This window comes from Diabrotica undecimpunctata, chromosome 2 (assembly GCF_040954645.1).
Source record: "Diabrotica undecimpunctata isolate CICGRU chromosome 2, icDiaUnde3, whole genome shotgun sequence".
NCBI classification, from domain to species: Eukaryota; Metazoa; Arthropoda; class Insecta; order Coleoptera; family Chrysomelidae; genus Diabrotica; species Diabrotica undecimpunctata.
This window is the reverse complement of record NC_092804.1, coordinates 35,040,817-35,057,006: the sequence shown is the minus strand read 5'-3', so window position 1 is coordinate 35,057,006 and position 16,190 is coordinate 35,040,817. Positions and strand designations below refer to the sequence as shown.

General features: G+C 32.1%; 1 protein-coding gene across 9 annotated transcripts in view; it reads right to left on the bottom strand.

Moving 5' to 3' along the window:
* LOC140434400 (pseudouridylate synthase RPUSD2-like) overlaps positions 1–16,190 on the bottom strand; it is a 927,331-nt gene that overhangs the window by 225,039 nt on the left and 686,102 nt on the right. For 2 of the 9 annotated variants that reach the window (XM_072522613.1, XM_072522614.1), the window contains exons 1-2: positions 1,747–2,049; positions 440–717 (exon numbers count right to left, since the gene is read on the bottom strand). The exons of 4 other annotated variants lie outside the window; for them this stretch is intronic. In XM_072522613.1, the coding sequence (XP_072378714.1) occupies positions 440–717; positions 1,747–1,948 (480 nt within the window). In that variant the 5' untranslated portion in view covers positions 1,949–2,049. Of the gene's footprint in view, positions 1–439; positions 718–1,631; positions 2,050–16,190 lie in introns of those variants that run through there. 3 more of the 9 variants (XM_072522619.1, XM_072522620.1, XM_072522621.1) reach the window with 3 other exon arrangements.

The following is a 16,190-nucleotide window of genomic DNA, read 5'->3' as shown; positions in this document are numbered from 1 at the left end:
AAAATACCACTACTGTTAGTAAAGACCAGTGGATTTAATTTGAAAAAAAACACAGGCACTAGGAGAACATCACAGAAAATTCCAATAGAGGCTTGAACAAACTGATAGAGCCTGAGTGCAGATAAAGGTATAAATGGTTCAAGGGAAAAATGGTATAGAAGGGGTAAACAACAAAGTAAATGTAAAAATAAACAACATTTTTGCTGTTGTAAAAAATATCATCAGTGTTAGTAAAGACAACCAGCCGATTTTATTTGAAAAAACATGGGCACTTAGGGGAACATCACAGAAAATTTAAATACAGACTTGAACCAACTGACAGAGCATGAGTGCAGATAAAGGTATAAATAGTGCAAGGGAAAAATGTTATAGAATGTACAACAAAGTAAATATAAAAGTACACACAAAATTTTTCTCTACTTAACATTATGATACTAACCTTAGGCTTTGATTCCTCACTACTTTTCTCCAATCTTTCCCTAAGGTGTCTTTGCAATTCTTCATCAGGACCAGTGTTGGTAGATTTTGTATTATCACTTTCTACACAGTCAGTTATGCTAACAATTTTTGAATCACTAATGTCTGAGTAGTTTAAGTTATGTACTTCTTTATCACTAGTGTCTACTACTTCCTCAGATAATTTAACTGATTTTGTTTCTAGAATTAATTCTGCAGGATTGGTAGTATCCTCTATTTTTCTCTTACTCATAGTGGTATCTGAATAGTTCAAAAATATTGGTACTTAATAGAAAACTACCTAAACTATCATAAACTGAATTGATTTATTTTTAGAGATATGGATGACAATTTTTATTATAAAAGAATAACAAATTTCTTAGAAAACCTACAAAAAGAACATTTGAATATAGTATACTATTAATAACAAGGTATTGTAGAGGTCACCTAAAATTGAGAAGAAATAGCTCATGAATAATAGCTATATTAGTTAGTATGACATTTTATATATAATAAAATAGATACTCTCCCAAACCTAGCAATATGATCAGAAACAATCTGAAAGAATTTATTATGGCTCTAACCATTATATCAGCAAAATGAAAGAAAACATAAAAGACAAATGTCTACAGACTTTCAAATTTAACATAAAAAAAAAGCCTGAGACCAAAAGCTTACTGACTCAAAAAAATAATTTTTTATAATCAAAGGTTACATAAAAATAAAATATAGATATATTGGAAGTTCTTGAAGATACAAATCCAAATCATAACAAAATCAAAAGGCTATTTTGCTGGGACACCACATTCTTGTCTTCATTTCATGGGTAAAGATGAAAAGAAATAGGTTTACTCTTAGAATTGTTTTGGAAAAAGCTATGTAGATATTTTTTGGTCATAAAAAATCCTGAAGAAATATTTATTTGTTTGGCATCAAGGCTTACCTATTTGTAGAACAGTAGTACTTAAAATATAAAATTTGGTTTATAATTATTTTGGGGGACTAAGGGACTATAATGGACTAAGATAAATATGTATTACTAAATATTAACGAAAACTTAAAAAAAATAGACAGACTTATAAATGTGCGACTTCTTAGAAACTGGTCTAAAATAAGTAATCATGTTTTGTGTACAAATAGGTTATTCAGTATTTGAATTAAATCTAAATAGTTACGCCACTGTTATGAGTGAAATCCAACTACTGGCAGCTAACCTAACCTCACTTATTAATGGCTACAGTTTCACGATTTTTGCAATATAGCGATTTTAAAAAGCTGTTTTCAATTCACCTAAACAAAGAAGAAACGCCGATAAATCCCCTTGACCTATTTCATTTGTGTACCACTCAGATATTCGTTTTAGAATAGGCCTTTCAATGCAGATAACAGAAACGCGGTAACGATTAGTTTTCACTCGCGAAACACTATAAGACCACTGCAACAACGTCGATACACAATAATTTAAACGGTGTACTATAAACTTTAATGGCATTTAACGTTAATTATTTAAAATACGTTAAAATATTCTTTATCACACTTTTTAGAACAAAAATATACCTTAACCTCCACTGCGTCAAAACATGTGGACATACCGCGACGTTGCCAGTTGCAATATAGTTGCCAACGTTGAAATTTGCTTAGAGAAATTAATTAATTTTGTTTTATTAGAAGAAGTATGATTTATATTACACTAAATTATTATTTTTTTGTAAAATTTGTTTATTATAAATTTTAATAAATTTTATAGTGATATTATTTTATTAATAAAAAATTTATAAAGTTTGTTTCACCATTTAGTTGCTGGTGAAAAGGTAAAAATTAATCATTGTAAAAATTTTAGGGAGAAACTGATTTTAGTATATTGAAAAACTAATTTATCCATAGTAGTTGTATTCCGTAGGTACCTTTATTTAAAATATTTTTTGGTTTAACTGGTCGTTCTGGAGTATTAAAATATTTTTCTTCATTGCAAGAAGTCTATGTTCTCTTTTAAGTACTACCAAAGAATATAGACGCATAGTACTACTTTAGGTATAAATGAAACATTATGGCAATGTAGCCAGTGTCCAATTTGTATACAAAACTGATCAGTCAATATACATAGGCGTAGAAGGAAACGAATTAGAAAAGAATATCTTAATTTCAACCAGTCATTTTTATGGAAGTTTAAAAACATGATAATAAATACACACACATTTTTTAAAAGCTAAAATTAATTATAAACGAATTTTTAATTAAGATAATTACTGATATATTTAATATTTCAATTTGGATTTATGTAGGTACCTACCTACCTAAAGTAGACCCTTCGACTTGTAAAAAAGCTAATTGAATAAGATAAAGGAACAAACATTCATATATGTGTTTATTGATCTTGAAAACGATATGATTGAGTTCGGCGAAAGTGTTACACACTAAATAGAAAATAATGAGTTCTCGGTGAGTTATGTGAAAATTGTGATGTAGAATAAAATTGTGTGTAGTACTTGAAACAAATTAAAAAAAAACAATATAGTAGGTAGGCAGTGTTTTGTGGGCAGGTATTATGACAGGTAGGCGCACGGAATTGGTGGTTATTGACGGAACTCTGACAAGACAAAGGTACATCACACGGATTTTAGAACCTCATACGAGATTATTGCGAATAGCTGTGTATTTGCCGTTTGGAGTAGCCTGCCATGTTTTCAGACATGAATCCCATTAAACATGCTTGGAATCTGCTCTCAAGAGCTATTCAGCTCCGAAGGAATCCTCCTAGAACTCATCATCATCTTAAAATTGCGTGTAGAGAAGAATGAAAGAATCTGCCACGGGAAATGATTGATTGACTTCACTGAAATCATTGATCTTCATTCTGTTGACATTGACATCGTAATAAAACCTACCAAGTGCCTGTTTGAAAATATGCTTTCGTACAGATTAAACAGCAGTGCTGGCAAGATGCACGTCCTAACTAACCCCACGGAAATTTCAATTAATTCAGAAGTACCTAAGCCAATTCTGACATTTGCTTGCTGCTGGTGACAGTATAGACTTTGTATAATTCTTAAGCCTTGTCGTCTATGCCTACTCATTCAGAGAATTTCCGTCAATTTTTCACATCTAACTTTAACGAATGCTTTCTCAGTAAAATGGTAAAAGTAAATAATCAAAATCACTTAATACAAAGAAATTTTGACTGTGAAGTACCTGGGTGGGGTAGGAGATATAGGTAGTTCAAAGGAGACATGGTGAGAGACACTTGAAAGAGACATGTCGATAAAGATGTTTAATATTGTTTAATATTACATAAGGATGAATGCAGAAAATAATGATAATGACGAGCTGCACACTCCTTATGAATAAGTATTTTTTCTTTTTAAAATATACAGATATATCAGAAACCAACATAATCTTAAAGTTGAGATCTCTTGGACATCATGCATGGAAAGGAACACAACACAATTATATGTAAAATATATTAAAAGCATTTCTCTTCAATTGTTAATTGTTTGGTTTGTTATATGTTTTTGATTTAATTATTACCTTCACATAAATTTTAATTTACCGAAAATCTCAAATAAAAATCGAATAGAAATAGAAATGGTTGCTAAGATTTTACTCTACACAGTTTATAGAATAAATAAAGATATAATGGGTTTTGCCATAGTTTCATTGTTTATTATGGTATGAGGTATTAGAGTGCATAGTTTCCAGAAGATATTGTTATATTATTATAAGTCTAATTTATTTTCTATTTTACTTCTGACACCAATTATTATGTTTTTATTATTCTTCTAAATTATTGTTTTTATTTATTTATTAAAGGTTCTATTTATAACACTTACAAATTTATTAAAGTCTTTATTACTAATTTATCTTACACGAACAATTATACAATTTATTATAATACGGGCGTTACATTTTAAAAAACGAGGCGCGATCTTCAAAAATTAACTGTTCTCCTTAAATAAAATGTCCCATTTATATATAAAATGCCGTTATTTAGAAGGATCGATGACCTTCTCCATTAGAACGGGATCCCATCGAATAGACTGGTCTTTCGGCGAAGGGACTAGAGGTTGGTCGACGGCTAAATCTGGTTTTTTAACTGACCGCCGAAATAACTAGAACAGAAAAGATATTAGCAATAAATATGTTTACAGTTTTGAGTCATATGACACGTCATTATTTATCGTAACAATATCATCAATTAGACAAACTCTACAACTAGCAGATAAAAGCCATTATGTTGGTTTCGTTGCATGAATGAGACTTTTGCGATCTGAAGCCACGTGTAAGGTGAGATTACTTCTTAAATTTGATAAATTACCAATTTGCAAAAACAACAACAATTTGCAATTTTAGAAATTTTAGAAGAACGAAAACCCAATGGAAAATTCGGGCGTAGAGCATACAGAACACCAACGAAAACGAACTGTTTCTTAAACAATAACTTCAATCACCATTCTAAACAAAAGAGATAAGTCTTTATCGGATCGTAATACCCGAATAAGTTAACCTGAATAGTTATGGAAAGAATCGGAATAACTAAAAAGCACTGCGATAGAACAGATATGCTCCAAGGAATATTAAACGATCTATACGTCAAAAAAAGAGTTAAGCACAATATTGATCAATAAAGAAGACCAATAGCTTTTTTTATCTTGTATTAAAGATTTGACGGATCTAACTGGCAAAATCTTAGCAAAACAGAACTCCATTGAAGATAATGCACTAAGATCGGCCAAAAATTGATAAATCGTTGTAGATCTTTTTTGTGGTACAGTATACATTAGAACAACAAAATTTGATGTAGATATTCGTTGAAAACAAAAGAAATTATATTTCTGGTCACTCCGAAAGACAGCCGTTGTGAAACATATCATTATACAAGATAACAACCAAATTTTATTCGAAGAAATGCATTTACTTCTAAGGAAGGAGGATCTTACGAATAAGAAATCTTCCTTCGACCTACAGAATACCAAGCACCAATTCGGAACGATCGACCTGGGAGGTCACACTAAGGCTATCAATAGCGTACATATTAATACGGCTATCAAAAATTGTTATTGTTGTTGCAGGAACCTCAAAATGACAAGAAGAAATGATAATTAGATTTCTAAGAAAAATATGATATTTTCTTCCACAAAGAAAACAAACTAATACCAGAAGAAATTAAAAAAGACACCAAGTAACGGTACGAAAACCGGCCAGGATTTAACTTATTCAATATGGAAAAACTATTTCAGACTTCCTATATTAGTGGTCAGTTGGACTTTTGGTCAATGTTCAGTTTACTGAACACAAAGTTGGTATAAAATTTTGAAATGCGCAGATCACCATAATTGTGACTGCTCATCTAAGTTGTCCTATGTCAGATGTCACTATAACATTTCCGTTAAGACCAGAAGCCATTCTTTCTCCTGCTGCCGCCCACAATGTAGCTTCTAAATAATTTTAAACTGTTTGTCCTGTGTCTGGTGTTAGTTTTGTGTAAATATTTTATTTAATGTGTATAACATTTATCAACGTGCTGGATTGACTACATTTTTGATGAAGTAAGTCTAAAACATTATATAAACTTTTTTAATAACCATCCACTTCGAGTTTTTTCGAAGTTAATTCATCTTCCTTCACTTGAAAAAACGTTTCCTAACTTATTTCAAATGCCTCCGAAGATGCTCTGATAGCGAAAGTACTTTGGGTAAGATTTAATAAAAAACTGTGCTCGATATCTACGTTTTATTTGAGTAAATGGTTCAGAGCCTTGGATATTAAATAAAAAGCCGCATCGAAAATAAAACAATGGAACCTAGTTGTTAGTGTAGATGTTGCCAACTTACTAGAAAAGATAAAATAGGGAATATTGACAGCAGAGAGAGTGATGACATAGAGGTCGGCATCCTTAAACCATAGAATACAGAAGGCTGAAATGGTATGGCCACGTCAAAATAATGAACGATCAACGATGGTCAAATAGAATGTTACAGTGGATCTTCATGAACCGTAGGAAAGGAAGTAGACCAACAAGATCGTGGAGATAAGAAGAAAACTGGCGTTCAAGTAAGCTGCCTTTTGCATTTTTGTACCTGTTGTCGTACATACATTTTGTATACACTTTTTTGTATCTATATTTTGTTGTCAGCTCATTCACCCATAATACTTACTGTCAGTGACCCGACTATTAAAAAGAAGTGTAATTCAATATTAATATATAAACTAACAGATTAGCATTATTTTAGATAAATTCCTAAAGATTGAATTGGCAGTACCATAAGGAAACCTAAACAATTAGATGAGGAAGTAGAGTTGTTTGTTCAAAATATACAAAAATCAGCATGTGAAAGCACTCCTACTCTAAGATCAAAAGTAAAAGGAAACAACTGTCCGAAATAAATTCAAAAGCTAATTAAAGAGAAAAGAAAATTAAGAAGGGGGAGGCAACAAACAAGAGCTCCTCAAGATAAAACAAATTTTAAAAAAGCTAGTCAAAAACAAAAAAGAAAAGAGAGATTTAAAATATACAAAATGATCCAAGCAGTTCTTAACCCATTCTCCACCCATTAAACAAAAAGAAGGCAGCTATGCTAGGAAGCAATAAGCATAAGGCAGAAATATTTGCCACATAAAATGTATTGTACCCACATAAAGAGTAAATTAATATTCAAATGTCGTTAGAGCCTAATCAGACAGAAGAGAGAATCAGACCAACGTACCCAAAGGAAGCTAATGAAATAAAAGACAACATAAATCCGAAGAAAGCACCAGGATATGATTTAATTTCTGGAGAATTACTAAAAAACCTACCTCGTAAAGCCATATGAAAAGTGACCAACTTATGTAAATAATACTGCATTTAGATTGAGAAATGTCCCAAATTTATAGAAAAGCTGAGGTTTTAATAATATCAAAACCGGAGAAACCATTAAATAAAGTCTCTTCATATAAGCCAATACCACTTTTACCAGTGATGTCGAAGCTGTTTTAGAAACTTCTGCTAAAAAGAATGAAACCAGTAATAGGAGAGAAAAAAGTGTTTTTAAATCACCAATTTGGCTTCAGATATAAACATTCTACAGTTGATCAGTAACAAAGAATTAGCAACATAATTGAAAAATCATTAGAAGAAAAGAGAGTCTGTTTTAGAATCTTTTTAGACGTAGCTGCGGCTTTCCACAAACTATAGAATGAAGGTTTAATCTACAAACTTAAAAGTGTTATGACTAAACAATATTCAGAAATTTTTCAGTCATACATATCTGACAGACTATTTCAGAATTAAGCAAGAATATGTACATAGATCTAAAAGAAATCAAAGCGAGGGTACCTCAAGGAAGCGTATTAGGTCCGGTCCTCTACTTGTTATATATATACGACATTCCTGAACTAGAAATTAGACATTAGCAATTAAAGAAAATAGCGAAAATTCAAAAAGAAATTTTATCCTGTAACTTTTTGAGCGAACTTTTAGACATGTACCCTTTGACTTTTTGATTCTTATGTTAACAAAATTTCGTAAATGTGCCTCAAAAACTATAGAATTACCAAAATTTTGATAATTGCCAATATATCACATTAGTTTCATTACTATTTTTTTTTTGGTTGTTATAATATTGATATATGTTATATTTCTTAGTTAATATAATAATATTTACGTGCTTTATTTATAATAAAATTTGAGCTAATATTCTAAAGTAATGAAATTTTCTAAAACGCTATTTTTAACGAATTGCCTTAGCTCACATTTTAATTAAAATAAGAAATGATATACGATATATCCGTATATCTCGTATATTCAAGGCATTTTAAAAAATCTGCTACTCATTTATCTCTTGGAGATTAGCGCAATTCATAAATACATTTAAGCTTCTAAAAATAAATCCCGCAAGCTCTATCGAAACCACAGACGGTCTCTCAATTTCCTTATTTAATACTTTTCACGACTCGTTGAATTTTTCAGTGATGAAATCTAAAAAAGCAATTTTCTTGAAAAGCAATATCCGCAAGTCATACTTTTTCAGACCAGAGAAATTGTTCATCAAAGTACCTACATCAAAGCGGTAACGATGACGAGGTCTAAGGGTCAATTACCCCAAAAGAAATTGAGACTTGTGGAAAGTTCACAGGATCTGCTACTGGCGTTGTTCTTTATAAGGGTTGGTAATAAATATATACGATATATAAAAAATTCAAGATAGACGTATAATTTATTACGGTAGGAGCATCAAAATATGTAGGTGTTTCTTGAATTTTACCAATTCTGCAAATATTGCATTGTAAACTAACAATATAGAGGCAATACTGAACCAAGCTCAAAAATCAGACATAAATCACGATTACTTTATATTTCTCTTTAAAGGTAGCGGATGCCTTCAATGTAACTTATTCGTATATTACAGCAGTAAAAAAATTCAAAATAAAATTTATAGTTTTATACCTATTTGACATAATACATACATATTATCTAATTTCTACAAGTATGACTGTTATGCATCATTATACTTTAGAGTTCATAAACCACTTAAATGTTTCTTGAATATTTAAACAGACTTGTTTATTTTTCAGTTTCATTTAACATTTCTTGTATATTATCTCCCAACTGGTGTGGTATTTTAGTAGAAAGATGTTGACAATCTTTAAGGAAATACTTGACAGTTAAGGGGCTGCTGCAATGCCCGCACATACAGGTAGATCGGTAGATGTAATGAGAAAGCCGTGTGCAAGCCGTGTGTGTCCGATTCTTAAACTTCGTAGAATACCTTTGTGTGTTCTGGGCATAGATGGTAGCTATAACTGGCCGTATACCATTTAAGTGACTCGCAGTTGTGTTCCAATCTGATGGTTGAACACCAACTTGGTTAACTTCTTAAAAAGAACTAACATTCTGCTAATTCAAATATATATCGGGCATATTCAATGCCGAGAGAAGGATCACCCAAAACAAGATATAAAGAATGAGAGGAGTTGAGTTGAGTTGAATGACACGTTGCCTAATTTTTTGTGTATTAACGAGATTTTTAAGAGAATAAAGATTCATTTTTTACCTTAATAATCGTTCCGTTTATTTCGACCATGTATCTTTCACTATTAAATTGTATTATTATTGTATACTTTTTTATGAAATATTATTTGTCATAATAATAAGGAAAAGTTTTAATTTACCGTTGTGAAACATATGGATTCCTAAGAAAACGGTAATTGTTATTGTTCCTAAAACACTAATTTTTATTTAGTCAAACCACGTGCCTTTTAAAATTCACTCTGTATTTTATTTAGTGATTGCTTATTGTTACCATTATGTTAGATTTTCTTTAATACATACATTATTCTCTGTTTCTTTTAAGTATAAAAGTCAATTCTTGTCTACCATTAGTTCTATCCGAGAAGTTGCAGTCCGCAGACTGTTATATGTTATGTTCGTACGTGTCTGGGATCTGATACGAAAAGCAAAGATCAGAAGCTACTGCTTGTGTAATATATTTTGTAATTTCTGTGTTCTGTCAGAAGTTCAGAAGTTAGGTGAGTTCCCAAGTAAGAATAATATGTATAGGTATTATTTTAAGGTAATATAAATAAGGTGCTTAAGAAATATATATACATATATATATATATATATATATATATATATATATATATATATATATATATATATATATATATATATATATATATATATATATATATATATATATATATATATATTGTTATGTTTCTCCGCATTCGAATTCTAATCGAATTGGCTAACAACTTCAAAGTTATATTCTTTAGTTGGGCTTTGTATCTTAAAGGACTGTCCTTGATGATTTTCGTTTCCCCTCATCACCATATATTTTGTTTTTTCTTCGTTTATTTCTAAAGAATATTCCCTGGCTATTCTCTCTATTCTAGTAAAGATTTCTCTTAATTCTGCAGGTCTCCTTGTTATTAAGGTAACATCATCTGCAGATGCTACGCATTGATGCCTGTGATGATATATTGTACCTCTAGTGTAGATGTTACATTCTCGTAAACTCTTCTCTAAGATCAAATTGAAAAAATCTGTTGATAACGGGTCACTTTGTCGCAGACCTCTATTGGTGATAAAGCTATCCGAAACCCGTCCTTCTAACATGACTTTACTTTTAGTATCATTGAGTATGCATTTAGTCAGCCTTACTAGTTTTGGTGGGTGCTGTATTATTAGGCAACAGTAAATGGCAACACCTTCAGGTTTTAATCATCTTTTTTTGTTGAACATTACTACTTGCACTATACCAGTTTTTTATTTATTTTTAAATTGCTTCTATCACCGATATTTTTTCTTCCAAACTTAAAAACTTTCTGTCGAAGACATTGTTACCCTTAGATCAGAATATCACAACTAAATAAGAAATGTGTACAATGTGTGTGCTTCGCAACTCTTGATCACGTTGCTAGACAAAAAGACCAATGTTGGAACGCCACAATACAACATGGAAGACCTTACAAAAGTAGACGACCAAAAGGAAGATTCAAGATTAAATGGATAGATGACGTCAAAAAAAAAATAACAAATTGAACATCACGGGTACAATATCCTCTGTCAGCATTTCACACAAAATAGCTCAAAATAGAAATGTTTGCCAACAAGATCAAGACCACGGCGATCCTGTGCCGATCTCCAAACATTCACAGGTTCAATCTAATAAAATTTAATTCTTATTATAATCAATTGTGTTAATTACTATTTAACTGGGAATAAGCCACAATTAAAGGTTAAAATACGTTTATTGACGTTTCAATTTCCACTTCGGAAATCGTTCTCAAAATACAAACATTAGTAAATTAAACAAATTTTGTTTTTTTTCCAAAAAATTATTAACCAAAAATTTTATCAGCTGTATAGCAAAAATACATTTTTTACCAAAATATTGTGTTTTATTAGTAACAGTAGATGTAGTACCAATGAGGGAGGAATATATCTATTCTATTATTAATATTTACTTACATCAGTCTTAGTATTAAACAATTATATCTCTTGTTATGAGACCGAAGTACTGCTTTTTCTGAAACTGTTTTATTGCGACATAAAAAAAAAAAAAAAAAAAAAAAAATTGTTTAATTTACTAATGTTTGTATTTTGAGAACGATTTCCGAAGTGGAAATTGAAACGTCAATAAACGTATTTTAACCTTTAATTGTGGCTTATTCCCATTTAAATAGTAATTACTTTATCATGCCACAAGAAAATAGCTTCAGAACAATATAATCAATTGTGGTTTAATTCCATATAAAACAATATTTAACCTAATTATGTCGCAATAAAACAGTTTCAGAAAAAGCAGTACTTCGGTCTCATAACAAGAGATATAATTGTTTAATACTAAGACTGATGTAAGTAAATATTAATAATAGAATAGATATATTCCTCCCTCATTGGTACTACATCTACTGTTACTAATAAAACACAATATTTTGGTAAAAAATGTATTTTTGCTACACAGCTGATAAAATTTTTGGTTATTAATTTTTTTGAACTCCATCAGTATTTCTTGAGTACATCGAACTACCGCAAAATATATATTACCACTCGCGGAAAGTTTTAGCCTGTATGTATCAGAGGAATAAAAAAAACTTGAAAAAGTAAATGGAAAACTAATATAAAACTGGGGCACGTACTGGTAGATTTCGTAATACAACTTCAACTAAACCGTGTAGGACTAGCCCAAAAAACGTTGGGGCGCTTTTATTAATAATATTTTTATTAAGATGTACATTTAAAAAACAAGAATCAATAAGATATTGTTAGCAAATGCCAAACTTGTTATAAAAAAGCACAGAATTTTCAGAAGCAGATATTTAAGTTAAAAAAGTTAAGCGATATTTCAGTAGAAACTCGAGCTTAACGTCTGAAAATCAATCAAGCACAATGCTTTTACAATATTTTTAAAATGACTAATAAAAATTTTTCCGACATTTGCAAATACATATTTTTAAAAATGTTTAAAATATTAGAAAACATTTGAAATTTTGAAATATATTTATATTGTTGCTTAAACACTGATTGCTGCCTGCGTTATGATTCTACAGTTATTTAACAAAGAGCAATGGCTTATTTAACAAAAATTAACTGGTTGTAACGATGTTCTGATCGTTTAACAGTTCGAACCGTGGGAGTGTCAATATTTGCGCATCCACTTCTACAACATGACGGCGAAGTGGGATTCGGAACGGCTATTTAAGGCGTGTGAATAGCGAAATTAGACAGTCTTGTAGCTAGCGCTCTAGGCTCCCTGACTCGCCGGTGTAGTGAACCTGCGAGCCAACCCGGACAGAGAGATTTCCGTATTGAGGATCATACTCTGTCCTTAACCAAGCGGAATCCATCGGTATTGTGTATTAAACATTACCGTGGATCTGCACACCGCCAACCCAGACAGAGAGATTTCCGTATTGAGGATCGTACTCTGTCCTTAACCAAGCGGAACCCATCGGTATTGTGTATTGAACATTGCCGTGGGTCTGCAGAGCCGGATATTTCATTTCTTTATTAGTAATAATTAGTTTCTTTTCTTTTATATTCATTTTTATTTATTGTATGTACGGCGTAGAATTCATTTTATTTTATTTATTGTATATATGCTAAATTAATAGATTTATTTTTTTATTTCAACCTGTGTTTTACTGAGTCTGTCGCCCCGAAAGAGCTACCCATCACAAACTGGCGCCCGAGCAAAAATTAATAAGATGCCGACAGATAAAGACACAGACTCAGTAACAGGTACGTCGTGGATAAACCGACTTTGCAAAGAGGAATTGCAGGGCGAGGCCGAAAAATGCGGCTTAGATCCCAAGGGAACCGTCGACGAATTGAGAGCACGACTCAGAACCTATTTTAAAAATCGCGAGAAAGCTACAGGAACAATCCCAAAAGAAAAAACTTCCAAGGGAACAGAATCCGACACACTGACCCAGGAAATTTCGGGCATCCGAAGACAGTTACAGGAATTAACAATAACTAAACAAATGGGGCAACCAGAATTGCTAAATCAAGTACGAAAGTGGAACACACACTTCGACAAGAAACATTCGGATGCAATAAAATTCTTAGAGAGGATAGACGAATTAAGCTTGGCCTACGAGATCGATAAACAAGATCTACTAAGAGCATTACCAGAATTATAAGGAGACCACGCTTTGTTATGGTACAGAATCAATAACAAAAATTGGAAGTCATGGGCAGATTTCAGCGAAGATTTTAAAAAAACTTTCTATCCCAGGGGATATTTGCTACAACTAGAAGAGGAAATCCGAAACAGAAAACAGAGACAGAACAAACCAGTAGATAGATATATCACGGAGATTCAAACATTAATCAGACGAGAAGGATCTTTTTCCAGAAAACAAGAACTCGAAAGGATATACAAAAATTTTTTACCAGAATATAAGCTTTATGCTCGCCGCCGCCGAGATTTCGGAAACTTGGCCGAATTACAGGATTTAGCCCAAGAATACGAAGCTCTAGAAGATGAAAAGACCCGAGCAAATCAGATTTGCCGTGGAAACTGGAGACGCACGGACCAAGCAGAATACGATGCGAAAACGGCATGCTTTAGATGCAAGATGCCAGGTCACAGCCGTAAAAACTGCAAAAACCCATGGAAAAAGTTTTGCTCGCGTTGCGGCAGAGAAGGGGTTTACAGCAGCGACTACTGTTTCAGGCGTCAGGGAAACGAATTACAGACTGGAGAAACAAGCAGTCATCCCAGTCTGTAAGGCAAGATTCGACTCCATTCGTTTTCGTCGTTACACAGCCAGCAAGCAATGACCTTCGACTGTTCGCATCACTGAAAATAGGGCAAAGAACATACAGAGCGCTCATCGACACAGGAACCACTAAAAATTACGTCGGGGATAGAATAGCTCAGATATACAAGGACTCTCTAGATAGCTACAGCGGGAGAACAAGACTAGCAAATGGAGCGTCAATGGAGCTTAACCAGAAGTTGACAATTGAATGCGAGATCGATAAGTTACAAACCCGACAAACATCCATAGTAATGCCAAGGTTGACGGAAGATGCATTACTAGGAGTGGAATTCCTCAGGAACCATTCTATCGAACTTAAATTCGATAAACATACGACCAAACAATACGTTCAACATCAAGAAGAGACATGTAACACTTTAAAAGATTCCACTCAAAATACGGAGTTAAAAAGGTTCCTAAGAAAAAAACTAAGAGAGTTTGAGAACATAACAGGTCCCACCAACTTAATAAGACACGAAATAAAATTGAAGAAAAAGTGCGATATAGTCAAGCAGCTTTATAGGCGTCACAATCCCGCAATGCTACAGATCATCAACCAAAAAGTGGACAAGATGTTAAAAGAAGGAACCATCGAACATCAAAAATTTAACAGCAAAAATTACCTGGTTATCTATGAATTTCGCCACAGTCGTTTTTCCGACATGTTTTAGTCGTCAGACGCATTGAATGACCTATATTTATCATTAGGTAATTTTATTTTCGTGTTTTTATAATTTTTAAGCTAGTCAATTAAAAAAGCAAGCGGCATCTATAAATTTCAGGTATGTCTTTAAATCGACGTGTATCGGGAAAATCAGAGGAAGACCGCCCCAGAACCAACACAGACCCAAAGGAAAATCGTGTCCGTCTCTACTTAATGAAGCGATGCTTAAAGTTTGGAGTGAGTATCTATAATTTTTTGCCGACAGGCACTCTAAATCTAAATTAATATTATGCTCTATATATTTATGAACATTTAATTTTTAGCAACTAAAATGTCCAATTGTATTAATGTCAAACCATCGCAATTAAATGCAGTAAAATTAAATTTTCGAACCAAAATTTTCCATTTTGTGTTAATTTCAAACTGCTGTGTTTTACCACAATATTTTATTATATCTAAAAAATAATAATAAAAACAAAATTTTTCCTATACTTAACATTGACAGTTTGAAATAGAGATTTCCATCGGATGTCACATGACAGCATTCGCATGAGTAAGAGCACACCGATAGTTCTGTATATCGTGGTCACCACTACTCAAGGAAAACTATCAGTAATAAGATATCAGGACACATATCCGCTCTTTAAAACCCTTGAATAATTAGCCGCAGTCCCAGACGAAACGTCAGAAAGACATTTATTATCTATTCCGCCTATTCTGTATCCTGTTTTTTTTGTTCGATAAATTATTGCTATGATATCAGATGGCATTTATATCATAGCAAGAAGAAGGGATCTGATCCAATCGTTCACGGTATTGGCAGGAGCAGCAAAAAAAATGGGGCTACACGTTAATAACAGTAAAACTGAGTATAGGGGTGACAAATAATAAGCAAGTAGCAAAATCCAAAGATTTAAGTATACTTTTGAAAGAGTAAGAGTAAATTCATATATCTAGCTTCACAAATAAACAAAAGTAATACAGTAACTGCAGAAATTAACAGATGTATATATATATATATATATATATATATATATATATATATATATATATATATATATATATAGAAAATTACCATACTATAAATTATAGAAACTTTTAACATCAAATATAGTCACCAAAAAAAATATAGCGTCAGAAACGTGGACGATGAAAAAAAGCGATGAAGAATGTTTAGGCAGTTTTGAACGCAAAATTCTCAGACCTATTTATAAAGGCGTACAGGAAAACGGATTACGGCGTAGGCGCTATAATTTTGTGCTTTACTGCCTTTATGGTTAACCTAGTATTGGTTCTTCTTCTTGATGTGCCTATCCGT